General features: G+C 41.8%; 3 protein-coding genes across 3 annotated transcripts; 1 reads left to right on the top strand and 2 right to left on the bottom strand.

The window, feature by feature from the left end:
* Window positions 1-382: 382 nt before the first annotated feature.
* thbs4b (thrombospondin 4b) lies at window positions 383-9,577 on the bottom strand. Its single transcript, XM_043229862.1, has 22 exons — window positions 9,277-9,577; window positions 7,480-7,677; window positions 5,733-6,016; window positions 5,507-5,609; window positions 5,143-5,225; window positions 4,994-5,045; window positions 4,576-4,727; window positions 4,176-4,313; window positions 3,922-3,999; window positions 3,659-3,811; window positions 3,475-3,579; window positions 3,286-3,393; window positions 3,005-3,164; window positions 2,786-2,904; window positions 2,645-2,697; window positions 2,310-2,503; window positions 1,810-1,988; window positions 1,670-1,718; window positions 1,387-1,583; window positions 1,130-1,302; window positions 914-1,053; window positions 383-839 (listed from the first exon to the last, which is right to left on the bottom strand). Exons 1-22 carry the CDS (start codon window positions 9,350-9,352, stop codon window positions 781-783), a joined length of 2,853 nt encoding a protein of 950 aa, XP_043085797.1. The 5' UTR covers window positions 9,353-9,577; the 3' UTR covers window positions 383-780.
* Window positions 9,578-19,122: 9,545 nt separating this feature from the next.
* Window positions 19,123-23,475, bottom strand: atp5fa1 (ATP synthase F1 subunit alpha). Its single transcript, XM_043229920.1, is given in 12 exon segments — window positions 19,123-19,348; window positions 19,431-19,581; window positions 19,673-19,817; window positions 19,896-20,003; window positions 20,078-20,302; window positions 21,033-21,333; window positions 21,410-21,576; window positions 21,668-21,750; window positions 21,753-21,840; window positions 22,332-22,501; window positions 22,582-22,660; window positions 23,320-23,475. Coding segments are annotated over 12 exon segments (1,656 nt in total). The 5' UTR covers window positions 23,380-23,475; the 3' UTR covers window positions 19,123-19,269.
* A 684-nt stretch (window positions 23,476-24,159) lies between these two features.
* Window positions 24,160-27,252, top strand: haus1 (HAUS augmin-like complex, subunit 1). Its single transcript, XM_043229925.1, has 9 exons — window positions 24,160-24,300; window positions 24,690-24,864; window positions 24,946-25,081; window positions 25,218-25,352; window positions 25,743-25,866; window positions 25,979-26,044; window positions 26,368-26,439; window positions 26,891-26,938; window positions 27,044-27,252. Exons 1-9 carry the CDS (start codon window positions 24,280-24,282, stop codon window positions 27,098-27,100), a joined length of 834 nt encoding a protein of 277 aa, XP_043085860.1. The 5' UTR covers window positions 24,160-24,279; the 3' UTR covers window positions 27,101-27,252.
* The last annotated feature ends 10 nt before the right edge of the window (window positions 27,253-27,262 follow it).

Raw genomic sequence — 27,262 nt, 5'->3', positions numbered from 1 at the left:
CATAAGCTTATTCCTCATGGCAGCCGGCGTAATTAAGATGGCTTTCAGCCAAGTTGTAAGGTATCATCACATGCATCTTTCAAATATACAGTACCATAATATCAGAGTGCATTACTGTTCTAATCAAATATGGCTAAACTAAAGGGAATTCAAGATATAAACTTTAAATTCACCAGTATTTTATTTATTTCTCTATGGTGAATCAAGTCTCCCAATTTCAGATCATTAATATGGTTTAATTTCATTTGGGAAGCTACTTTAGAGGATAACCTGGTTATTTTGAAACGGGGCTATTGTTTCTGAGCCACAGAACATACAAATCTTAGTCAGATGGAAGTCATACAGTCATACATAGGACAGACTGATGCAAAATGTCGTCACATATCTTGAAATGATTCTTTTATTGGTGCCAAACAGGAATGAGAGACTCTTATTTTCTTATCATTTATCTTAATATGCGTCATCCTTTCTTGTAAATGTTCTCTTTATAATGACTTGATGCAAATCTACCTGCATTCTAGGCAGGCGGCTGATAACTGTAACTTCTAACGGACTGATAACAGAAAATACTGTTCATCTCTTATCTAAATGTTATATGATGTAACTGAAGTTTTTTGACCAGAGTAAACAAAGTAAAAAAAAGTTGATTTACAAAATGGCATACACATTGTGTATACACGTATCCCAATTCTACACACACATTGTGTACAAATGTGTTTCACACTTTCAGAGACACACATAGGACTGTGTGCCTTATGAACATAGCATTATGGGAATTATTTACAGGGGGTCCATGCCATGTTGCGTACTGAACTCCTGGAAGTCCTCTGGAATGGTGTCTGGAAAAGAGAGTTGTGTATATGAAACAGAAATAGTTTTGTAACATCATAAATGCTAATGTTTGTGTTCTCACCATTGCAGCGGTACTTCAAGTTTGACCAGATGATGTTCTCTTGAGAGAAGCAGAACACTCCCAGTCTTCCTCCTCTCATTGTGGTATCAATTGTCACCCCAGAATCTGCCACAAGCTCTGATCCCTCATAGAAACGAACCCTAAATACACACAATTTTCTTTGTCAAGTAACAGCTTGCTTGGCTTCAAACTTAACCTGAATATTGATTGGCTCACCTGATGTATCCGACTTGCGGGCGGTGCTGCAGGTACCAGCGGTATGATACCTTATCCTTCCAGCCAACGTTTCTTGGATCCTTCCACAGGAGACGCACCTGATCATTAGTGTCTCCTGTATGCCAGAGAGAGTTCCTCAAATGCTCTCCTGGACCAGTCTTGGACTTCACGGCCTAAGAGCATGAGACAAAAATAGAGTTATTTTAATTCCCTGCAAGACGTTCTCATAAACGTCTCACAAAATGTGGCTTATCAACCTTCAGCTGAATGCCGGGTTCAGCTACGGCTCTGAAGGGTGTGGCCTGCCAGTACGTCTGCTCCGTTTGCTTCCACATCACCACATAGAAACTGGAAGAGTCTTGGTAGCCAAAGATGAAGCCGGCATAGTCGTCATCAGTCACCGTATTCACATGGAAGGTTCCCTCGAAATCGACACCGCTGAATGCCGTGTAACCTGGTCATTGGAGAGGGGAGTTGCATCATCCATAGAAATCATTTAACATATCATTACCCATGCTGGACAGAGATGCATCAGCTCACCAACAGCAAGGCCAGGGTCACTATTCATAGTCTGGACAATCTCCATTCCCTTTGAAGCAAGGCAAAGGATACGTCAGCATTGCATGTCTCAAACACAGTTTTCTGTATTAAATTCTATGCTTCTTTCGCTGATCTGTCACCTGGTTAAGAACCACCCAGTTGGGGTCAATCTGAGCATCGCCCTCTGGGTCAAGTACAACTGTCTGATAGGCTCTGAAGTCTGTGAGTGTGATCTCTGCATTTTCTGGGCAGTTATCGATCCTGTCGATGACCTTGTCTTGGTCAAAGTCTGATTCGCATATGTCGCCCACTCCATCATCTGTGGAGAAATTAACAGGTGAGTGAAGGATGTTTAAAAAATGATTCCTGTAACGAAAAATGCAAGACTTTCTGAGAATAATGGGATATTCCTGTTTCTTACACAAAGGTATTATAGGGCTTTAGAAGACTTGGAAGACAGTCCAAAGTCATATGTCAGCTATGTATTATAGAGTTTGACGATTACTGTTCATTTTAGTTTTCGTTCTATGGACACTCTGCTTTCCATGTATTGTTCCAGTGAAGAAAAACAAGGTGAGAAGACGATCACAGAATAACATACAGCACATGTGTCCCATTAAGGATTAGTGGTGTACTCAACTGTTGTCATCTATTTGGTCAGGGTTGGGCACCAACCGGCAGTTATCTGGTCCAGGAGGGAGTGTGTCAGGAATACCGTCATTATCATCATCATCGTCACATTCATCTCCCAGTCCGTCTTTATCTGTGTCCAGCTGGGAGCTGTTCATTACCAGCGGGCAGTTGTCTTTGCTATCTTGGTGACCGTCACCATCACTGAAGGATACAAGAAATGATATCTCAGTAGCGCTTGGAGATATGTCAACAGAAATTTTACAGTATTGTCTGATAATTTATTATTAGGTAAGAAACAAAATAGCTGGGTCTCTATTGCACAAGTGTTGGACCATTTCATACCTATCTTGATTTGTGTCGCAAGAATCTCCGACAAGATCATTGTCAATGTCAGACTGGGAAGAAGACGAATGTTTGTAAATATTTATCGTAGTACAAAAGTACAGCATTTGAGGAATATATAGTTGTCTGCCAATCATGCACCTGATTAGGATTTGGGATGTCAGGACAGCTATCACAGGCATCTCCCACCCCATCCCCATCACGATCCAGCTGGTCACGATTTTTCACTCGCTGGCAGTTATCCAGGAAGTTTTTCAACCCTGACAATCAATACAAGACGACAATCGGTATGATTTAGTACCAGAAACACAAAAGACAAACCTTTTGTTTGCACAAGGCATTTAGGGCTTTAGATTTTACCATCTCCATCCATGTCATCATCGCATGCATCTCCGAGGCCATCCGAATCTGTGTCTCTCTGGTCTGGGTTATCCACTCGGATACAGTTGTCACATGCATCGCCATGGCTGTCCTTATCACTGTTTAGTTGATTTATATTTGGCGTCAGCCAGCAGTTATCCTAAAATATCCATACATGTATAGAAGAGAGAGGTTTATTTCATAACCAGAGGGTTTTAAAGGAATTGGAGTGAGATTCTGCATTGCATATAAACAGCCACGGCAAAAATGTGTTCAATTACCTGCTCATTAAGTATTCCATCTCCATCTGCATCTGGGTCACAAGCATCGCCTTTCCCGTCGCCATCTGCGTCCTCTTGTCCCGAGTTTGGAACGGTAACACAGTTGTCCTGGTATTAAGCAAACAATATGAATCATCTCTCCCAGAGCCCAAAGCAAGTCAATAATGATTGCATTGTTGCCATAGTTACCTTTCTGCAGGTTGGGTCTCGGCAGCGCAGCTTCTCATCAGGGTACCCATCGATGTCAGTGTCCTTACCGCAGAGATAACCGTTTCCAGCCCATCCAATGCCACACTAGTACACAAACACACCTTGAGCATTTGCCCTTGAGCATAATGCCTGTCATACGTATGTGTGTGCGTCGAAAGGGTACCTGGCATGTGATGGTGCCATCTCTTTCCTCTATGCACTGCGCATTGGGGTCACAAGGATTCTGTAGGCGGTTTCCGCAGCTTTTCTCTGGCTTGCATCCTCTAATCTGGTCACCTGTAAATCCGGTCTTACATCGGCCACATTGATATGATCCCTACACAAGATAACACATTTTAAGGAACTATTCTTTTGCTTCGCATTCTGAGTGACACATAATGGCACTTTGCATCACAGAGATGCATTTCTTAACAGGTCCATTCTCACCACAGAATTCACACAGACGGAGTTAGGGGTGCATCCTCCGTTATCTGGTCCTTTACACTCGTCGATATCATCACACACCTAATGAAATATAGGAATTCGGAGATAAATCGTTGGCTGTGCAACAAAAATCTGTATAAACTTTGCTTTACAACATATGCATTGAACACAGTGGTGCTTCACTTTGCATAAAGCTTAATGCATTAGTGAACTGTGACACAAACATGCGAAAGTGCACCAAGTCATCAATGATGTACCTGCTTGTGTGTTTGTGCATAAGCCACACCAACACCCTCCAGTGGTTTGCCGGTGAATCCAAGAGGACATGCCTCACAGCGGAAACCTGGCGCCATGTTCACACACCTCACGCCAGGGAAGCAGGGATTAAACTGGCACTGCAATAGACACAAACGTGCACGGCAATGACATTTCTTCAACCCTGAGACTGAATTCTTGCTCATGGTTCTTTTCTCTCCCATTGGTTCCGGTTTAACTCTATACCATCCTATCAAAATGAGTTCACCTTGTTTCCTAGAACTAGTTTTATTTCAGAAGATTATTCAAACTCGAATCATTATAACATTTATGAACACCATTTCAATTAATCACCTTCTTCGGGCTATACCAGAAGATATGATCCCTTGAACAGATACGTACCTCATCAACGTCATCACAGCTGTATCCGTCTCCAGTGTATCCATCAGGGCATGGGCCGCACTCCACCCCTTCAGCTGTTTCTATACACATGTCATCCCGGAAACACACTCCAGGAGTGCACTTTGGTTTCACCACCTCCGCTCCTTCAAGCCCTAGAATTAACCAATCATATTTAGCATTTATGTTGTGGTTGAAAGCATTCATGATACATCTGTAATTGAACACTCCGTGATTGCACTCCTGCTTCAGATCTGCTTCAGATTTGGTGACTTTGAAGTCATGACTGGAGTATTTTGTTTGAGACGTTGCCATGGATATTTGTGGACACTAAAAACGTCTTGTTTGTGTTTTTTATCTGGATATCTGCACCAACAAACTCATGCATATCATGCACGTCTTGTTCCTCGTGACGTCTTACCACAGGCCTGGCACTCAGAGATGGTGTTTCTGAGGAAAGATGTTTCCTTCACCTGTAAACATGCGTGCAAACACAAAAAAACCTTGTAAATAAGGGATGGTGGAAATTATAAACATTAAACAAAAGGGTGATTATCAGGGAGACCTTACCTGCTGAATAAGAACATCTTTCAGCTCATTAATGACCTTTGTCAGCTCCAGCATCTGATTTGTGAGCTGTTTCGTGTTTAGACCTTTATAAACAACAAAAATGCCGATCTTATCATTTTAGCAGAAAAACAATTGATTCACATTTTTTCTTCTACTTCATCTCTTCTTTAAAGGTGCACTCACTATTTGAGCAGATTTTCTGACTGTCATCAACATTTGCTGATGCCACTGGAAAATGCTTTATTTGTAAAGAAATCCCTAGCAACCAATCAGAACACTCTAGCAACACCCTGGCAACCACCAATAACTCGAGCATTGTGGTGGCAGATCTGCAAACTTTTTCTTCAGAAAATGTAAAAATTACCTAAAGTCTGTACGGAGTCGCTCTGATGAGTGTGGCAGTCCTGCAGCGATGCAACATTTTCCACTGAATCACCGTATGCCAGTTTGAGCTCCTCCAACTCCTCCTGCCAATCAGAAACAGAAAGAGCACAATGGGGAGTTTATATGTTAGTGTATTAACGCGTGCAATGAAGACCTCCAAATATATCTCTCAGCTTGTGAGTGTAGAACTAAAGTATGTTGTATACTTGTGCTTTCCCCAGCATAGTTTTGAGCTCCACTCCCTGGTTATTGTTTAGGCCGTTAAACACAGCTGGTAAATCTCTCAGCGTCTCCACCAGCCTGCAGTCCAGGTGGAGCTCCACCCCAGGCACCGGTAACGCCCCCTGGTTGTGCGGGAAACCTCTTGGTTGGCCCACCTCCAGTCCCTTCAGATGGAAGAGAAGGCGGTGCTTCTCACCATCAGCCAGTTTCAGGTTGTTGAAGGTGACGGTACTCATCCTACCATCTCTGCGCAGGTACCGTAAAGTAGCTACAGAGACAGATAATGTGAGTTTCTATATTTTTGATGATAGCTCTTTTGTTTTTATCCATTACCTGAAAAGTAGAGCTTAAAACTTATTTTCAGGTCAAAGTGGAATGCAAATGTTTATAGTTCGTGACAAAACAAATGACGCCCATATCGAATATTTAATCTTAACTCTTAAAGGGTTAGTTCACCATTAAATGTGAATTCTGTCATTAATTACTCACCCTCGTGTTGTTCCAAACCCATAAGACATCCCATTCATCTTCAGAACACAAATTAAGATGTTTGTAGAAATCAGAGGGTGATCTGACCCTTCATAGGAAGCAACACAACTGAAATGATAGCTATCTGATTTAACCCAAAAATCTCAATTTGTGTTCCAAAGATGAACAAAGCACAAAAAAATTTACAGGAAAAAATGCAGTTTCCAGAATTCCCTGCAATCCATTTCAAATTTTGTTTGAATTTGAACTTAGTCTTCCTAATCAGTTATGTTTATTAGGCTTGAATATGTTCATTGCATATTTCAGTTTTACGAGTTTTTGTTGGGCTTTGGTTCATCGTGTGACTTTCTCATCACCACCTGCATTTGGTGGTTAGCAGCTTATTTCAAAGGTAGAAAACTGATTTCAGTACTTTAATAGGTCGGTATATTAACATTATATCAGTTAACGAAATCACAGTATTTAACTGTACGGTTAACTTAACTGTAAAACCAAAAACGTTACTGTATTTTTTTACGGTACAATTCCGGCAACCACAGCTGCCAGTTTTTCACTGTACGTTTTTTTTACAGTATAATTAATGACAGATTTTTGCGTTTTCAGGGGTCATGAACTGAAAAATATAAATTCCCTTGATCTTTTTATATATATATATTGCGCTCCAAAAACTTTCTGTAAGTTTCATAACTCTATATATCAAGGCCAATCTGTCAAAACAACTAGTGGAATCTGCCAGTGTATAATGTAATAGTGTGGCTACACACCGCCTCTGCAGAACATGATCAACACCTGCTTCTACATCGCTGCTGTTTAGCCATGCCCACAGATTGAGCACGGAGCAGGTGATAGACAACAGAGGCAAACTCAGGTCTGTGCAGAAACTAAATGATGAACTTGATTTGATGGACTTTATTGCTAATTAAGTGGCAGATAGTGTCTGCAACCACTTTATTTGCTTTATTCACTTCATTTTACCGTGCATTTGCTTGCAAACCAGGCACGATCCAACACGTGATTTTCAAAAAGATTGATCAATCATAGCAGATGGGGGTTTACTTCTGAATTTACAACCCGCCGTGCATGTGAGGGGGTTAAACAAACAGCACAGAAAATAGCATATGACTTGTTTTTTGGTGTAAAAATAAATGTAAGTGGACCTCAGAGAACAGTGCGACGCAAAAAACAAAGGCAGATCACGACCACTTAAACTTCAAAAGTATAGTATAGTCAAAGTTCACCCACCTTTGTTGAGTTTCCCGAGCACAGAAAACTCAAAGTACTTGCTGTTGTCTCGTGGATTGTAGAGACTGAATATGGTGTTTCCGGTTCGAGGCTGGAGACGGAAGGTGGTGAGAATAAAGAGCTCTGTTACTCCCTGCTCGGCCAAACCTCCGTGCAGCAGATCCGGCAGGCAGTCCGGCGACGTTAAGAGGTTATACACTGCAGGAAAAACATTATATAAGTGTTAGTCAAACACAAAGCATATTGCTCACAAACATGTAGTTGTTTCTCAGACTAATGCATGCTGGGAGTGATGCCCAGGTTGATGTCATTTCTGTTAGACTGTAAATACTGTTCCTGTTTATTTAGCCGCTTGCGTGTGGGCAAACAAATATTTGTAGTTCTTTAAAGTTTGCAAATGCCAAGAATTAGTTGTTTTTTTAAAGCATAACACAGCTTGACTGTAACCAAAAGTGTAATGGCATTTAAACGCATTCGGATTTTGAATGTTTTGGCATCGAATGGCTTGATGAGTGACATACAAATTGGTGAGCAACGTTAGACAAAAATAAGCAGAAAAATACTCGAATTTCAGATTAATATCTCGAGTTTTTAAACAGAAACTCCTGTAACTCAAGCAACTGGTCTTGGTTTGTATAACTGAAATTGACAGGGATCGAACTGGATCTTATCCATTGAACATTTTCATTGGAAAACTTCATGGAAAGCAGGTGAATGGACAGCCGTTGCGGTGTCACTGCCGGATGTCAAATACAGATGTTGGTTGTTATGGCGATGGAAGCGTGCCATTGGCTGAACAGGCAAACATAATGCTGTATGAAAAAATGTTAATGACTCGAGGATGACGTCTTTCCCAATACTTTAACCGAGAGAGATGGTCTGACTCTCATTTTCATGCTTTAGCAATCAGCACATCAATACAACTAAGCAATATTCCCACAAAAACCAAGGCTTTTGTTGTGCTTTTTGTTTATCTTCGCTTTCTTGTGAAGTAAGAGTATAGTTTGCTCATTTCAAAGAGCTGTTTGTTGCTCAGAAGCATCATTTCTGTCCACAGATGGTGTGCTGAAATATTTACGTGCTGGACATGATTGCCAACATGTGTGATCTGACTTCATGTATTATTTGTCATTTTAATGTTCAAACAGTCACATGTCTCGAAGTATATACTACATGGACATTAAAAAGAGGCAGTGTTTATGGTCTGGTAGGTGGAAGTACTGTGTGTGTGTGTGTGTGTGTGTGTGTGTGTGTGGGTTTTTTTTTTTTAAGTATTATGTGTCCGCCTTTCAGATTCAATAAAATAATGCAATCTCATCCTTGCTGCAAAAGACATTATGATTTCTATAGCCCAGAATGAACTACCGTTCTCACACACTCTCTCTCTCTCTCTCTCTCTCACACACACACACACACACACACACACACTTTAGCTCGCTCTCTCATACACACAGGCAATTACCAAAAATCTAAATCGGAGCCTGATGCTTTGTGATAAACGTATCCAAATTGTTGGGACGGATATATTGAAAAATCAGAAAAAGAGATGACAAGAAAATGTGGGATACAGAGCAAGAGAGAGGAAAGAAAAGTGAGGAAAAAAGAAACCATTTAGAAACCAGACACTTTTAAACTGAGATATTCAGCTCAGTGTGAGATTTTTACGAGACAGACATAGAAACAGTGAGAAAATTGCAATAAAAGTACCGTAAAATGAACTTAAACGCTCACAGGTGGCTTAACTAGTCAAGGATTAAAGCCACATTTGAAGCTATTAAGGAAAGTTAGTGTACTCACCGGTGGATTCTGCGCTTGCGGAGCTGAGAGTCAGGATCAGAGAAACGGCCGCGAGGAGACGCATGGTGCCGGTCATTTTTATCACAACCTCCTGCCACCCCACAGAAGGAGTGTGTGAGACAAAACTCTTCTGAGAGCTGATCTTAGATTCCTTTGTGTGCTTTGGCTTCAGCGTCTTGTGTTTGAGAGTTTTATACAGAAAAGTGTGATTGAGCAGGACTCGGGAGCGAGGGACAGAAGAAAAGAGTGAGGTCTGTGTGCCGTCGGGTTTTAATGATGTGTGTATGTTGGGTTGAGGTAACAGGCTGTCTATCAGCCCGCAGCAGCTGTGCTGGGTGGAGCTACGAGTCTAACACACACCTCCATGCCGAGGGGGGCGGAGCAAAGAGCGCTGCCGCATAATTGGCGGGCCTGGCTCGCTCTTATTGGTACCTTTTATGAGGTTCCATTTGTTCCACATCCTTCGCTCGTCCTCCTTTTCCCTCCATCCGTTCTTCCTTTCTCAGGTTTTCACATACTTTCCTGTCGTTTTGACTGGCAGGTGCCGTAAAATACGTCTGCCGGGGTGGATCTCTGGGGAATTGTTTAAAGATAACTGGATGGAGGGTTGCTAATGTTCCGTGAAAAGGCTGATTCTTGCGCAAAGGATTCTGTAATAAAAAAATAAATTAAAAAGTCAGAGACACATGTGAGGCAGGCAAATGGTAAGCGCCGTTTAATGACACGGCAGCAGTCGGGACCAATTATCTCATCTTTCAACTCAATGGCAGTTTAATAACGTTCAAAGTGGAACTTTTCAAAAGGCAATAATATTTTTTTGTTAAAAATAAAAACCTCAGGTTGTGTCAATCACGTTTACAGACTGTCTCTGAATCTTTTGCCTATCATTAAAAAAAAAAAAAATTGTAGCAGATTTATTTTCACATTTTGATAGGAAAGAATACACAAACAAACGTATATATGAACATTTTGGTGTGTAAGGACCTTATTAGTTGTATTTATGTTATGTCTATTTAATTCAGTTAGTCAGGCGTCACTATTGTCATACCCATATTATATTCATATACATATATGTATATATTATATACTTTTACTACCCACAACTACTCAGAACCAACCTAGAAACTTCCGAGCCCTACCAACAGCCCAGACCCCCAAAACCATCTAACAATGCCCTACAATCTTTCCAAAATATCCTAGAAACTTCATAGCTATGACCTAGTAACCTCCCACAATACCCTAGCAACTACCCATAGAACTCCTGAAACCTGTAACAATGCCATAGCAACCGCACAAAACACCTTAGAAACCACCTAAAACACCTAGGAACCTCCCAAAACTCCCTAGCGATGCCATAGCATCTGAAACGTTCTACTGTAGCAACCTCTCGAAACACCTCAGAAACCACCTAACATTGCCCAGCGACCACCTAGCAACTACCAACAATCTCCCGCAATCTCCTACAATACCTCAGAAACCTAACAATGCACAGCAACCACTCACACCTCCTCAGCAACACCCTAGAAACCCCATAGCAACTGCCCACAACCAAGCAACATGCCATTTATTTATTTATTCAATTTTTGGAGAGTTTTCTTTGTTCGCAGTAACGGCTAGACCATGACGGCAGAGTGAAGGAATCTACACACTATCACTAGTCTGGTGGCGGATCTCCAGTCTGTTACTCATGCGGTCAGGATCACTAATAACAGACTTGCCTGATACTGATATAGCGCACACATTCTCCTATTCACACCACCGATTGGCCGATCACACTGACCACTGACCAATCACGTGACGTTGTGGTGATCCCACATCCTAATCAGAGGGGCGAATGCTGCCCAGTGTGTGTGTGTGTGTTTTAAGACCTAAATTACAGTCTTTAGCCGAAGCTGCTCTGTCATTAAAGCTTTCTGAAGCGTTATGAGTATGTTAAGACCCAGGTGGGCAAAGTTCTGGAATGTTCTGATTCAAACCGCCTTCCGTTGGCCGGGCCTGTGTTACAACAGGATCTGGCCTTAAGTCTTTCTCTGGATGTCTGGTTATGTTGGACCCGTCGGTAGAACAGCAGGAAACAGACAGACACGCTCACACTGTGTCCTTTTGTTCTCACCGTAGGTTGAGATGGCCTGTTAGTTTGTGGTAAGACGAGCCCGCTAATGATCTTACCATGTGTGTGAGAGCTAGGGTTCGGTTGCACACGTATCCCCGTCTATGTTTGTGTAAGAATAGCCGCAATCGTGTGTTTTTGAGTCGGGAATCTCTTTAAAGAGATTCGTACCTGAGCTACAGCTCTCTCGCGCCGCTCGTCTTCAACGTGTTTATTGAGGCGGGTTACGGTGGTGCTTTTAACAGCCTGTGTAACAGGGCTTCAGAAGCATGTAATTGTTCAGACGGGGGAAACCGGGGCAGGAGAATGTTCTCTTGAACTCTGGGGGAGTATAATTTCCCCCTGACCTTCCCTCGGGAGAAGCTCAGCATTCATCTGACCTCATCCAGGACGGGGGAATGTTCTTGTAACCTGCTTCGGGACGATAGATTTAAGTCACAAACCACTCATAGCGGTTGAAGTGTGTCAAACTTCTGGAGATAAGATAAGGGGAGGGATGATTTTGCAATGCTCACTTGGAAAACTTTAACATTCGCTCGCAAACATATATATATTCCAGTGCTATTGCAAGTGAAGGTAAAGTTTTACGAGAAAATGCAACAGGTTTGAAAGGGAACGCAAATGTTTTTTCTCGCATCACTTTCTTTTTATCATAATGTCCTTTAGGGGGTCTGACCTAAAGTGTTTTGCTGGTCTTATCTGGCTACTAAGCTTTTTCCCAAACAGGTGTAGTTTAATGGATTGGGCACTTGACCACTTGACCTGACCAGCTAAACCAAGAAAGACAAGAAAACTACTTGGGTTGGTTTTACATTGCTTTTTCACTGGAATGTTTCAGGTCTAATAGAAGTGCGCGCACACACACACACACACACACACACACACACACACACACACACACACACACACACACACACACACACACACACACACACACACACACACACACACACACACACACACACACACACACACACACACACACACACACACACACACACACACACACACACACACACACACACACACACACACACACACACACACACACACACACACACACACTCTCACACACACACACACACACACACACACACACACACACACACACACACACACACACACACACACACACACACACACACACACACACACACACACACACACACACACACACACACACACACACACACACACACACACACACACACACACACACACACACACACACACACACACACACACACACACACACACACACACACACACACACACACACACACACACACACACACACACACACACACACACACACACACACACACACACACACACACACACACACACACACACACACACACACACACACACACTCACACACACACACACACACACTCACACACACACACACACACACACACACACACACACACACACGCACGCGCACACACACACACACACACACACACACGTATATATATGTATGTGTGTGTATGTAATTCGTTGTGATTATATTCATTATATAAACAGTACTTCCAGTTTCATATATATATTTTTTAGATGACACAAAATATTGAAATTATTTAAATACTGTATCAATAACTTAAAGTCTTATTGCTGAATTTTAAAACATCTTGCCCCCAGCGGACTTCTATAAGTGCCTTCCTGTAAATGCGATTCTTGCTTGTTTTCTCAAACTGAAGGACGAGCTGAATGTCTGTCCCGCGGGAAACAACAGCATGCCAACACGCTCCCAACCCACAACATTCCTAGCTCAAAAGGTTGTGAAGATGTAAGCCATTTTCAACAATTTAGCAATTTCCTAACCTCATAAATATTATTCTTGTCGTTTTCTCAGAAATGAGAGTACGGGGTAAAAGTACAACAACAGGCTCTGATTATCAGCTTCTGTTGCGTGTTCCGCTGCAGGCCGGATGGACGAGGCTTTAGGAGACGAGCGGAGGAAATACAAACCTCAAAGACACCTCAGCGGAGATAGATGAGCGTGTGTGATGGATAACATTCAGGGATGTGTGTGTGTGTGTGTGTGTGTGTGTGTGAAGCAGATCGCACATGGAAGCTATTATTCAGGTACTTAGCCTCCTTACGCACAAACACGCAGGAAGGGTGAGCATGTGTTTGGGAAAAAACGCTCGAACGAATCAGAGTAAACCTGGTCTCTGAGAAATCTACGCTGTTTTTACATGCTTTACTGCACTTTTCACCACAGTTTAAATAAGAAATGTCCACTGAGTGGTGTTAAAACACAAGTTCAATATGTGAACCCTGGCACTTTTTTATTGCGTTGCTACGTTGAAAGTATCCGTGGACTGTCGCTAAAAGCGTTGGAAATATACCCTACATCAAATCCAACCCTAAACCTGCCTGATAGTTTTAACAAATGCAAAACTGATATAAAAAGTCATTTTCTAATGCAGTCGTGCCATTTCTACTTCCTTTTATGAACGGTTTTGTCGAACTGTAGTTGCACGGGATTGAACCGGAGCACCGAACAAACCTACCGTTTATGAAAATCCATAGATATGAAGCTGGATGTGTTTGATTCTAACGTTCAGAAGCATCAGATTTCAAATATTGCAGCATATTAGTATTGTTTTGAAGTCATAACATGATGTTCTTCTGGTAATTGTGTGAAAATTGCGCTTTTATTAATCGAAACTCAAGAGGAATAGAGTTTTACTGCCTCTAGCGTTCATTTCTTTTGGAAACTGTGTATTTGTTGGTACGTATTTCATGTCTCACTAAAAAGTGCACGTTTATGCCATGAGACCAGGTAGGCTGACAAATATCGATCAAATACGCCAGGACTCCCAGGACTTGCTTTTTCAGCGTTGAAACCCCAGAAAGCTTTGAACAGGTCTCACGTCTCGTAGCCCAAACAGACTGACGTTCATTCCACTCTCAGTTCCAGCTCCAGTCCCAGCTGGACGTCTGGATGGGTGTTTGTAACGCTGGCATCGGGAGAGAAGAACCTTAGAAAGCCAGTCAAACAACTAAACACAGCAAAAAATCTGTTTACCTGGAACGAACAAGAGGGGAAAAAGTTCTGGAGGGTCTTCTCTATTAAAACATCAGAAGTCTGTCAGATGCTGTCTGGGGCCCAGGTGGAGCAGATCTGATTATTTAGAGAGCTTTCGTCAAAGAAAACCTCTGTGGAGGCTGAACGGGTCACACGGCGCAGGTGAATCAGATAAACAGAACCAGCCCCAAACACTGACATCATCTCTGTAATGAGCTAATGATGTCCGATAGGAAAAACATGACCCTCTGTGTGTGTGTTTAGACCAAAAAACACTCCACTGGATCATCTTGCTTTACCGTGGAAAGGAAATGACCTGGCGTGTGTGTGTTTTGTATTATATAGAGTATGTGTGTGTATAGTGGCACATAGATAATGGCTTTCACAGAAAGTGAAGCAAAAACACAGGAAATGGAGCCGTTTTCCAGACGGTTGATCCATTTTGGCTGATTCCACCATTTAAAGCTTTCATCTCGCCGATAAACAGCAATAGAATAAAAAATATGGCCTTTATGAAATCATCTGTGGCGTTCGGATGATCTTCTCTCTCTGGAGAGCACTTTTAAAGCAGCCTAACCTATTTTTAGACTCCGAAGGGGATTTCAAGGAGTAGTTTGCATACGAAACTGAACATTATCGTATCAATCCTCGTTGGCTTTCTGTGGAAGATTATTCATGCTGCTCTTTTCCATGCTGTTAAAACATGCCATATAATGGTGACCAGAAAAGCTAACAAAGCACCAGAAAAGCAGCTTATTAAAATCACCGTCCATTAAGTCATTAGTCATGGAGCATGTTTCCCTTCTCGCGGTAGCATTCGTTTTATTTTGAATAATATTCACTCATTAATCATATACGATAAAACAAGTGACACTCAAATGAAGAAAATAAATCTAGACCAACTTTGTCATATTGACTGAGCAATATATCATACTACATTTTGTTTAAGGTAAATGGTTGCAAACTATTTATAGCTAAATTTAATCTAAATTTTAAACAAAATTTATTTAAAAGTAGCTAAAATAAATTGATGCAACCACTTACTTAAAAAAAAAAACGCATATTCACAAATTCTCTGAAAAAAAAGGTTTCATATTAAACATTCAAATGATAAAGGCCAAAAAAGCATTGCTTTAATACATTAATATTTATTACATAATTATGCTTAGTAATGCACCTTTTAATGCATTGCACATGGATCTCGTGGATCATTTTAAGTACTGTAATTAAAACATTTATCAGTTCATTGATAGACTATGCATTTTAAAATTATTTAAAAACTAAATATGTGTATTAATGCGTTCTACATAAAGCCTTTAAGTAAAGTGTTATCAAAAGACAATAAGATCAATAACATGCATTTTATAAAATATAAAGCCTAGAGAGGATTTTACTGTAATTTAACTGGAAATAAAGCCTAGTAAAATAGTAATTGTAATTCAAAACATAAGCCAGACTATAGGCTGTGTACAAAACATTAGTACGAAATACAACTGCTCTGCGCTCCCAGCCGTGTTTATATCAGCATACATTGCTGCTCATGCAATACTTTGCTTTTATTCAATATCTGCGTCTCTGTGTTGCTCCTCATTAAACCTGAACCCCTTCTTATCCACGTGTGCTGATGTCTAGATTCTCAGACGTGGATTCACCACTGAACCTCATCTCAAATGACGCAAGCTCATACAGCAGGCCTGAAACATCCGGTCTGGTTTATAGATGCGTGCTCACACACACACACACACACACACACACACACACACACACACACACACACACACACACACACACACACACACACACACACACACACACACACACACACACACACACACACACACACACACACACACACACACACACACACACACACACACACACACACACACACACACACACACACACACACACACACTCACACACACACACACACACACACACACACACACACACACACACACACACACACACACACACACACACACACACACACACACACACACACACACACACACACACACACACACACACACACACACACACACACACACACACACACACACACACACACACACACACACACACACACACACACACACTCACACACACACACACACAAAAGCATCAGACCTTCCAAGTCCTCGTGCCAAGAGTGTGTTTGTCATATTAAAAACTTCTACCACGGGACGTAATAATACCAGAGCCTCTACACACGTGTGTAAATATAGCAGCAGAGAATTTTACACATGGGAGATCAGTGTGTGTGTGTGTGTGTGTGTGTGATCGTAAGCTTTCAGTAGAGGTGTGTGTACTGTATCCCGCTGGTATATAACATCTTCTCCTGCCTGCGGTAATGAAGCAAAACATTGTATAAATACACTCTCAAGAAAAAAAAACTTTCTAAACAGAACCAGATCAGGGCTTTTGGCTCGTAACAATAGCAGATTCTAAAAGGGGTTCAATGAGGAAGATTTAAAAATCTGGAAACACTGGCATCCTAAAAAACCTTAGAAAAAGAACAACTTATTATCTAAATATCCAATTGATCAAGCGCTTACTCATAAAAAAAGTTTCTTTATTGGCATCAGTTGTTTCATGAATTGAAAGTGCCCCTTTTATTATGGATGTTGGAAAAGTGAGCTTTATACGCAGCTCTGAGTGAATGAAAGAAAGAGTCGACTCTGAATCATTAAAACGAATCGTTTTTAAAGCGATTCCCAAGCCGCTTCTTGTTGACGTCAGCATGTTGTCCGCCCACTTCTTGGTGTTTTGGCTTTGGTCTTAACGAAAGTGCAGATTCATTTTTTGGAGCATAAAAGCTCACAAACACTGCTTCGACGAATCACTGGAGTAGTTCAAATGAATCGTTTGGGAGTCGTTAAAGAAATAAGGTAAAAATAAATGCATATCGTTAGAAAATGAAAGTGTTTTTGACCTTGCATACATGTTTGGGACTCCCAAAACCTTGAGTATCACTAGAACATCCATTCATTCAAGGTTCTTTAGAAGGTTCCATAGATTGGTTCTTTTAAGAACTGAAAAGTAGCGTGGTTCTACTGCAGCATTGCTGAGTAACACCTGCCCTTAGTTTTTAAAAGTGCAAAGAAACCTGTGTATTGAAAATGTCTCGTAAATGTTAGAGATAATTCATGGAATCATAGAAGAACCTTTATTTTGAAGTTTGGTTAATAAACACGCTTCGAAGGTTCTGCAGTTAGTCTTATTGAATAACCTTTCAGGAATAGTATACTTGTGTAATAGTGTACCTGTAGGAAAGCAGTTCAGAATGTGAAAGTTAACATTTATAGAAAGAAATCAATGGCCTGTTGAGGATGTGTTGATGTTGATGGTCTGTGTAGGTGGATGCATGAGCTCCAGAAAATCAATAATGAGGTGCATTTAAAGACACCTAAGCTCTAACACAGCAAAATCAGGGAGATACGCTTCTAAACAGAATAGTTCCCGTATGTGAAGAACCATCTTTCTATATAGTGTAGTAAAATTGTGAGATATTTTAAGGATATCAAGTACTATTGCGCTTCAGAATATCAGTAACGGTTACAGATTTTAAACAAAAAGGCGAGAAGAAATAACACAGAATCAGTTCTTCAGGACGTCACCGTGTGCAAAGAACCTGGAAAAACAGCATCTTACACACACGCCAAGATACAACATTTACGCTTAAAATTATTTTTTTTCAGATTCCTGTGCTATGACTGAGATTCAGAACTGGATCCAGGAGTTTGGTTCTGATGAGACGCAGAGAGATCAACATGTAATGGTCCTTTGGCGACTGATGCCGGACGCTCTGTGTTTTCTGAGGTGTGTCCTGAAAGCAGCTAGATGATGTCTTTACAGAGATGGGTGTGTGCTCTCGGAAATAATGGCAGTTCTGTATCTGTATGGTGTCATATACTCGTATTTCTCATTAGGTGGTGCAAGCATGCTCCTATACAGCTAGATTTAAACCTTAGTCAGCTCCTAGTGGACTCATGGAGCTCAAGCGCTCTGCCGTCTCTGTGCTGAATGCTGCTGCCTCCATCTGCTGCTGCAGTCATGAACTACAAACACAGAGACGTTTCCTTTGACTGTCTCTAGTGGTAGAATGTGTGAAACTGCCCTGAAATGACCTCAACCAGACCGCTCAGGCAATTAAAAACTAGGTTAGGGGGTTTGAAAAACTTCATTTCCAAGCTATTACTTTTATTTTAGGCAACGCAGTCAGACTTGATCTCAGATTTTAGCGCTCATGCAAACCTTTAATTCTCAAAAAAAAAAAAAAAAATCTTAAACACTATGGCTGTCAAAGCTTGCAGTTTGCATGAGCTATAAACACCGTTACCTGCCCTGAGCAGATACAGAAGCTCAGGACTCAAATTACAGCACAAACACGGGCAGGTTTTGAAATTCTAAGATGAGTCTAAAAAACCCTGATATTGACAGTTAGCAAGGTGTAAGATTTTTTCTTATCAATTTTACAAAGCACTTGACATGCAGTAATTAAGACCAGACCTGAACGACCATTCAAAAGTTAACTGATTAGTTTGAGCTTTGTTTAAATTCAATCAATCATGTGCTTTCAGGTCTAATAAGCCATGATTGACACGCAGCGTTTAGATAACTCTCCTTAACACCTAGGCTATGGTCATGGCTATTAGCAAAATCAAAAAATAAATAAAAACACCACACACACGAATGGAGTTGGAACACTTTATTCTCTGTTAGGAGATTTCTGTACATTGAGGATCAAGTGCCACTTGAATTCTTCTTTAGGGTTTGTATAAATTTAAGCAGAAGCACTATGCAAACATGGACAAAACATTAGCGATACAGGAAACGAAGTCTACTCGAAGCTTGAGAGGAAGTTGAGCACAACCTCCTTGAGTTTTGCGTCAGAGGCCTCTGAAATTTTACCGTCGCTCCTGAAACACAAGGAGTACAAACATTTAGAAGCGAAACTCCACATTCACTGGCTGTTCTTCTCTAGCAACGCTCAAAACTTGCCTGATGGCTGCGAGCAGATCCTGATGCTGGCTGATGACGTGCTGAAGGAAGGCCTTCTCGAATTTGGTGATCTTGCTAGGCTCCATCTTGTCCAAGTGTCCTCTCACACCAGCATAAATGACGGCCACCTGCTCCTCAATGGCCATGGGAGCTTAACGAGACAAAACAGCACAGGAACGTTACGAAACTGTAGTTTGAGTGAAGCCGTCCTCCTGAGCACTAGGGGGCAGCAGTGCACTTACAGTACTGGCCCTGCTTGAGCAGCTCCGTGAGCCGCACGCCTCGGTTCAGCAGCTGCTGTGTGGCGGCATCCAGATCAGAACCGAACTGGGCGAAGGCAGCCACCTCGCGGTACTGGGCCAGCTCCAGCTTCATGGTACCAGCCACCTGGAGAACAAAGAAAGAGGCGCTTTATAGCAGGTTTCACAATTAGCTCAGGAGCATCAACTGGGAGCCAAAACAAACCTGCTTCATGGCCCTGGTCTGGGCAGCAGAGCCTACACGGGACACAGACAGACCCACGTTAATAGCGGGACGGATACCCTTGTAGAACAACTCCGTCTCCAAGAAAATCTGCAGGAAGAGATTGAGAAGATCAGCTATAAAGTCACAGACGGTGCAGAAGATCCATGCGTGCGGCAGCTCACCTGTCCGTCGGTGATGGAGATGACGTTGGTGGGAATGTAAGCGGACACGTCTCCGGCCTGGGTCTCGATCACGGGCAGGGCGGTGAGGGATCCGCCGCCGAAGTTGTCGTTCATCTTGGCCGCTCTCTCCAGCAGACGGGAGTGCAGGTAGAAGACGTCGCCGGGGTAGGCCTCACGACCGGGGGGACGGCGCAGAAGCAGGGACATTTGACGGTAGGCAACGGCCTGAAGAGGGCAAACTTGATCATTTCCTGCATTCAAAACTTTTTACCATTTTAAAACAGCATCCTCATTCATGTTGGGACAGTCTGAGCATGCATGTGGTAAACTATAAAGTGCAGCATTATTTGGCGATTACCATTAGGACTGCTTTTTGGCATTGCATTTAATAATAATAATAATAAACTGCAATTACGGCTGCTGTGTCAAGTTCAATGCTTTGAACCCACAGAAAGCCCTTAATGTTTCTTTTGAGAAGTGTTTCTGGTGCATGCTCCTAGTGAACATTAAAGTGATCCACATTTAAAAAGCACTCCAAACTTGGCAGATGTAGTTTGCATGAGGCAGCATTTACTGTAAAGCAAGCCGGCGCAAACCTCAACCAATAATTAGCTGCTCGGATCTAAGAGAGAACTGCTGCACATTATGGGGAAACGTGCAGGGATTATTAAATCCCCCATTTACAATATTCATAATCCAATCACGCAGCTTTAATTCCCATGTAGCGTAGCGCTATAAAATATGGGAAAAGTACCAAGTTTGACTGATATCTGAACCAATGTATTAAACAGGGTCACTAGTATGCAAGCAAGGACAGCCAATAGTGTGGCAGGGAATAAAGTAGCGGTGTACAAACCAAGCCTCTATTGATCAGCGTGGCAAGCCTACATCCAATAAGAGTTTAAATGGAGTCCTGGAGTTTAGGGTTAGGCCTCAGCTTTAGTAGAGTTCTCACCTGCTTGGAGAGATCGTCGTAGATGATGAGGGCGTGCTTGCCGTTGTCCCTGAAGTACTCTCCCATGGAGCAGCCGGAGTACGGAGCCAGGTACTGCAGGGGAGCGGCGTCGGACGCGGTGGCGGACACCACAATGGTGTACTTCATAGCATCGGCGTCCGTCAGCCTCTTCACCAGCTGGGCCACGGTGGATCTCTTCTGACCGATGGCCACGTAGATGCAGTACAGCTTCTTTTTCTCCTCGGTGCCATCGTTGAAGCGCTTCTGGTTGATGATGGTGTCGATGGCAATGGCGGTTTTGCTGGAGGAAGCGAGTGGAAACGAATGAGCGAGAGCAGACGAAGAGAGCATTTATATTCACCGGGTGGCCATCTTACCCAGTCTGTCGGTCTCCGATGATCAGCTCTCTCTGGCCACGGCCAATGGGCACCAGACTGTCCACGGCTTTGATGCCCGTCTGCATGGGCTCCCTCACAGAGATGCGGGGGATAATGCCAGGGGCCTTCAGACCCACACGCCTACGCTGATTAGAGCCCAGGGGTCCCTTTGGAGGAGGAACGGAGACCGATCGGTCAACTTGAGTATGACAGCTAAAGCAGTTAAAACACACGCGAGCATCCGGTTGGTGGTCAGACCTTGCCGTCGATGGGGTTTCCCAGAGCGTCCACCACACGGCCGAGCAGCTCCTCTCCGACAGGAACGTCCACGATGGCTCCGTTCTCTTGACGATGTCACCCTCCTTGATCAGCTTGTCGTTACCGAACACCACAACACCGACGTTATCAGGCTCCAAGTTCAGAGACATGCCCTGTGGAGAGAAAGCCAATTAACCAAAAACAATACAACCCCAGTTCATTACACCAATTCATACCAAATACTCTATATTTAAATATCATTTTAATACTACATTACTGTAACATAAAATGTAAAAAATGCATAGTACACATTTAGTGTCAGATTCAGACCATTTTAGGCAACAAAAAAAACCCCAATACAAAAAACAAGCTATTTTACATTAATATAAATATTCAAACTTATTGTGGACAAAGTCTACTCTGAGTTCACATCAAAAAGAGTTAAGCTATGCATTAAGCTACACTGCTGACATTCTTTAGTGCAATTAACACCTAACAAGATAGATAGAAAAATTCCTTGACTAAGCATATGCACCCATATCTCAAAACATTGGTCTACAATATACTATCAGAGATAAAGCAAAAGCCAAAACCCATGTACATTGTACTGTGAGTCTTAAAGGATCTGGACTCCTGGAGTCATGACCTCTCAGCCCTCACTCACCTTCAGACCGGAGGAGAACTCCACCATCTCTTCAGCCTGAACGTTCCTCAGCCCGTAAACACGAGCGATACCGTCTCCGATGGACAGCACGCGGCCGGTCTCCTCCAGATCAGCACCAGTGTCGGCTCCAAGAATCTTCTCCTCCAGAATACTGGACACCTCCGCCGTGCCTGAGAAACGAGGCAGAGCGCTTTGAGCACGCATGACCCAGAACTTCAAACCAAATCCAGACAGAAAGCGTCTTAGTGACCTGTCTTCTGCAGCCACGGCCTGGCGGTGTGCAGGTTCTTCGCTCCGACGCATGCAGCCGCAGCAACATTCTTGGAAACCTGCAATTGACGACACATTGGTTATAAACACACTTGAGATTAACACAGGTTTAAGATCCTGAACCCAAGCGAGCCCTTGACCTTCACGGGACATCAACAAGCACGTCGCTGCAGATAAACCCAATGTCAAATAACGCTTTTAAAAGCGGACCAACTAGAAACACTAAAAGTGCATGCGTTTAACTTTTAATACGGATTAAATCGTAGAGTAATTGCCTGTAGAGATAATGCGGCACCCTGTCTTCAGCCAAACCTCTGCACAGACGAAGAATAAAATACAGTGCAGGTACAAAGCGATCGATTATGGACGCACTAAAACGTTAAAAACACTCTAAGTTTACATAGTAGTTAATGACAGCTGACATGTCACACACCCGAGCAGCATTTCCTGACCTTCAATTGGGAAAGTCATTCATTGAGCACAGCCTTCCTAAACGCGCAATCACACGCTTTTCGAGTTTAAACGTAAACGCAAAAGACGTAGATTGCGTTCTCTTAAAACACACGCAGCTGCAGCCGAAACGACAGAGAAATCGAGCTAAAAGAAAGGCGGCAGACGCAGGCCCTTCACCGCGCAAGATGGCGCCGCGCACCTTCACGCCATTTCCCCGCTGACTTTCAGCGAGACGCGCGAAAAAACCCCGCGGGAGCACACTTACGAGTCCGGCCCGTCGGGGCAGGGCGCGGGCCAGAGCCGCCGCGACGCGAACGGAGAGCATGTTTACGGAGAGTTTGTGTGGCGGGAGCTCGAGCTTGTGTCCTCCTGCAGCGGCCGGCTGAGTGAAGGAAATGGAGGTCGCGAGCGCAGCTCATATAGGAAAGGTCAGCGACTGACCCGGATGTAGTTCGGCGACGCGACGGCGAGACTTTTATTCGCGGAGATATAACGTTTAACTCGTGTCCGTTAAACAGCGCGTGTGTTGATTTAAGTGATATAATACATTTATGTATTTAACAGACGATTATCCAAAAGAGGAACAAAATCTTTCCTTGACACTTATTTTTCAAAGAATTCCCACCAAAATGTATTATTTTAGCAAAATGCATTTGTAAATATGCATTTCTGTTACTTTATATTATTTAGACATTTATTACTTGTATTTTTTTTATTTATATCTATTTTCATACGTACGGAGAGTTCGTTTGCAAAACCAGGTAACTTCTCTAAAACCCAAAAATCTTATTTTTGTTGTCATTGTGCATTCCAGTGAATCTTGATCAAACCGCAGTTGGATTGTTTTAATTAAGAAAGACAGAAAAACAGCAAAACCAACACAATAAAACGTTACAAAAAATAACAAAAAACGTGACTTTTGGAAATTAAAGAAAAACGCCTGTTATCTAAAAAAACCTCTTCATATTTCATATGTGTTTTAAATCTATAAAAAGGGAATATATATATATGTGTGTGTGTGTGTGTGTGTGTGTGTGTATTATAGAAGAAGAAGAAGAAGAATCATCATCATCCCATTGGTAGATTTTTCATTTGAGCAGCCAATGAGAAACGCGCAATGAGAACCCGGAAATAGAAGAACAAATTCAGTGGCGGGATGTAGAGCTGCTCTGATCTGAATTTTATCGAGAAACTTAGACTGTATGTGACACACAGTTCGTGGGAAATGTGCGAGAAAAGCAAAATCGTGAGTTAATATCTTTGTGGAATATATTAGCGTTACATACCAAGCCAATAAAGCGATGGAAATGGCTTTAAACGCGTAAATGCTCGCTGCGGTTCCGCTTATGTTTATCTGTTCTAAAAACACAGTTTTAACGCACGCGTGTTTGTTATTCTGTTCCTTGTATGGTAAATGTGAACAAATCAGAAAGAACAAAATACCTCAGCAAAAAGATATTCAACCATGGCACTATTGTGTTTTTGAATAAGTCCAATAGTAATGCCGTGGAGAAAGGTTTATATGAATGTCAACAATCATATCAACATACCATGATGTTCTGACACCAGACACTTGGTTTTATTTTATCAGTAAATGTTGATTACAGAGCATCTGCGTGTGTTGTGTGACCGCAGGTGAGCCGGTGGCTGAAGAAGGTGTTCGGGGAGCAGCCGGTGCCGGAGTTTGAAGTGAACACACGGACGGTGGAGATCCTGTGGGACCTGGCGGAGAGCAGCGAGATGAGACGCCGAGAGACCGAGCTGCTCGTCGAGGACCTCGAGCAGAAGACAGAGGAGTACAGCAGCGACGGTCAGCCTCACACATGCACATCAGTTCTGTAGGGGTGCACTTATCCGGGGGTTCACTGACTTTCCCTGTGGTCCTTGACAGGAGCTCATCTGCAGGAAGTGCTTCTCCGGGCCGTGGGGCTTCAGGCTGGAGGACTTTCCAGACCCACGGAGGAGCTGCTGTCGGTGCTGGAGGAAACCGCTGAAGTGCTCCGACTCAGAGACACGTCACTCGGGAGGTAAAACAAGACTCGGACGCATTTCAATCACATGCAGGAGATGATTTAGGCATGTACCCTAAAACTAGACCAAGTCTGACATCTGCGCTGCGACTTTTATTTTTTGGGGGTTGATTTCACTCTCTTGGCTGTCCAGCTATATGCCTGCAATCAATAAACTGACCAATGACGTGCTGGAGGCGGAGAAGACGGACCGCAGGCTGCAGCGGGAACTTTCTGCTGTTCGCCAGAAAATGACTGCAGCGGTGGTTCTTCGGAAAAAACTTCAGGAGTAAGAAAACGCAGAAGATCATTTATATTGTTGTGTTGCCACAAACCCCCAGATAGGATTATTTTCATGTGAGGGCTGCTTATACTAAAATTCTCCTATCTTTCATAAATTCCAAATTTATAGTCTGGAAAAAAAATAAAATAAATATGTATCAAATGTTATGTGGAAATATTTATTATATATATTATTATATATTTTGCCTACACACTAGTATCGTACTAAAACACTTAGGTGTATTATTTATTGAAAGTTTTAATCTAATTTGACACATTTCTATGTATATAATTCTAATTAAATCCATTTAATCTTTTGTAAATGTGTTTAACATATGTAAAGAATTATTCTTAGTTTTTTTATGAGTTTGTTTAAATGTAAAAACTGTTTTTCCAGTGATCTGCTGAAGATCACACACATACAGCAGGTGGAAGCAGCTACTGCTGAGGAGAGGCTTCTGAACATGGACTTCATGAAGAAGAAATCCAGAGATCTCGCTTGCAGGAATAAGATTGCACAGGTGTGTGTGTGTGTGTGTGTGTGTGTGTCCCTCTTTAATCCAAATATCAAATTATCGTTTAATATCTTTCACGCGGCCTTCTACAAACAGAATGTGTGTGTGTTTGTGACAGGAGAAGCTGGATTCAAGGCAGATGGAGGATTCTTTAACCCATCAGTCCGTCCTGCAGCTATCAGAGGTGAACTACTTCATCAGATGAGGTCGTATTCGTGCAACGTCATAATTACTGAAATGAGATGTAATCACGCCTTGAGTGATCTGTGCTCAAGTGTGTTGATTTTGCAGACAAATTACATTAATTTAGACATTAAACAACCTATATTTCATATACATCTTTTTTTATATTTAAATTTATATGTTCATGAATGTAAAATATAAATATATATATATATATATATATATATATATATATATATATATATATATATACACACATATATATATATATAAAAATATAAATTAAACAGTGTTTTTTTTTCTCATCTTTTTTTCTATATTTAGAAAATCGCAGCTCTGAAAGAAGAAACACTTCCTTTAAAGAAGAAACTAGAGCCGTATACTGACTTGAGTCCTGTAAGTACAACCTTTACAGCACAAAACCATCTTGTGAGGTTTGCATAGGAAAGAACTGCTTGGTTTTGTTGTTTAATAGGTTAATTAATAACTGACTAATTTGTCATAGCATTATTCAATCGAATAATCACAAGAACGTCTTAATAAATAATTGCTATCATTCTTTTTACCCTTTTTTTCTCAGTTTATCATCACTAATTTATAAGATACAGGCTATTATATGTCATTAAAACTAATTAAAATAGTTTGAAATAGATTTACTTTAGATTGACTTTAAGTACTAAAATAACTAATACTAAAATAAAAATGAGTAAAACTAAAATAAAAATTACATTTAATAAAAACACGTCAACTTGTAAGTAAAATTTAAATGGAAATGGAAAATATAAAAAATGTAAATAATATAATATAATAATATAATACTGCAATAACACTGGTTTTAATTTTTTAGAGTCCAGCACTGGCGCGGGTGAAAATCGAGGAGGCCAAACGAGAACTGGTAATTTTGTTTATTAATTCAGTTTTATTTTGACATTTATTATTATTAATGTGTATTTTTTAAAATTAATTTTAACTTTTTTTAAACATGTTATTTCCCCCCAAGGCTGCCCTGGATGCCCAGCTGGAGCAGAAAGTGGACTTCATGAACGCTTTGTCTTGATAATAATAAAAAAAACAAACAAATAAAAGCGTGTTAATGATTGTAAGGATTGTTCTGTGCTGTTTGTAATAAACGCAGTTCCTCTCCGAACCTCGCGGTGGCGTCCTGTGTTTTTCCCGCCTGCGCCGCGGCGGAAATGACGAGCGCACATTTGTTCCAGCG

Source organism: Puntigrus tetrazona, unplaced genomic scaffold (genome assembly GCF_018831695.1).
Source record: "Puntigrus tetrazona isolate hp1 unplaced genomic scaffold, ASM1883169v1 S000000116, whole genome shotgun sequence".
NCBI lineage: Eukaryota > Metazoa > Chordata > Actinopteri > Cypriniformes > Cyprinidae > Puntigrus > Puntigrus tetrazona.
The sequence above is the reverse complement of the archived record's forward strand: the minus strand, read 5'-3'. Positions and strand labels throughout refer to the sequence as shown.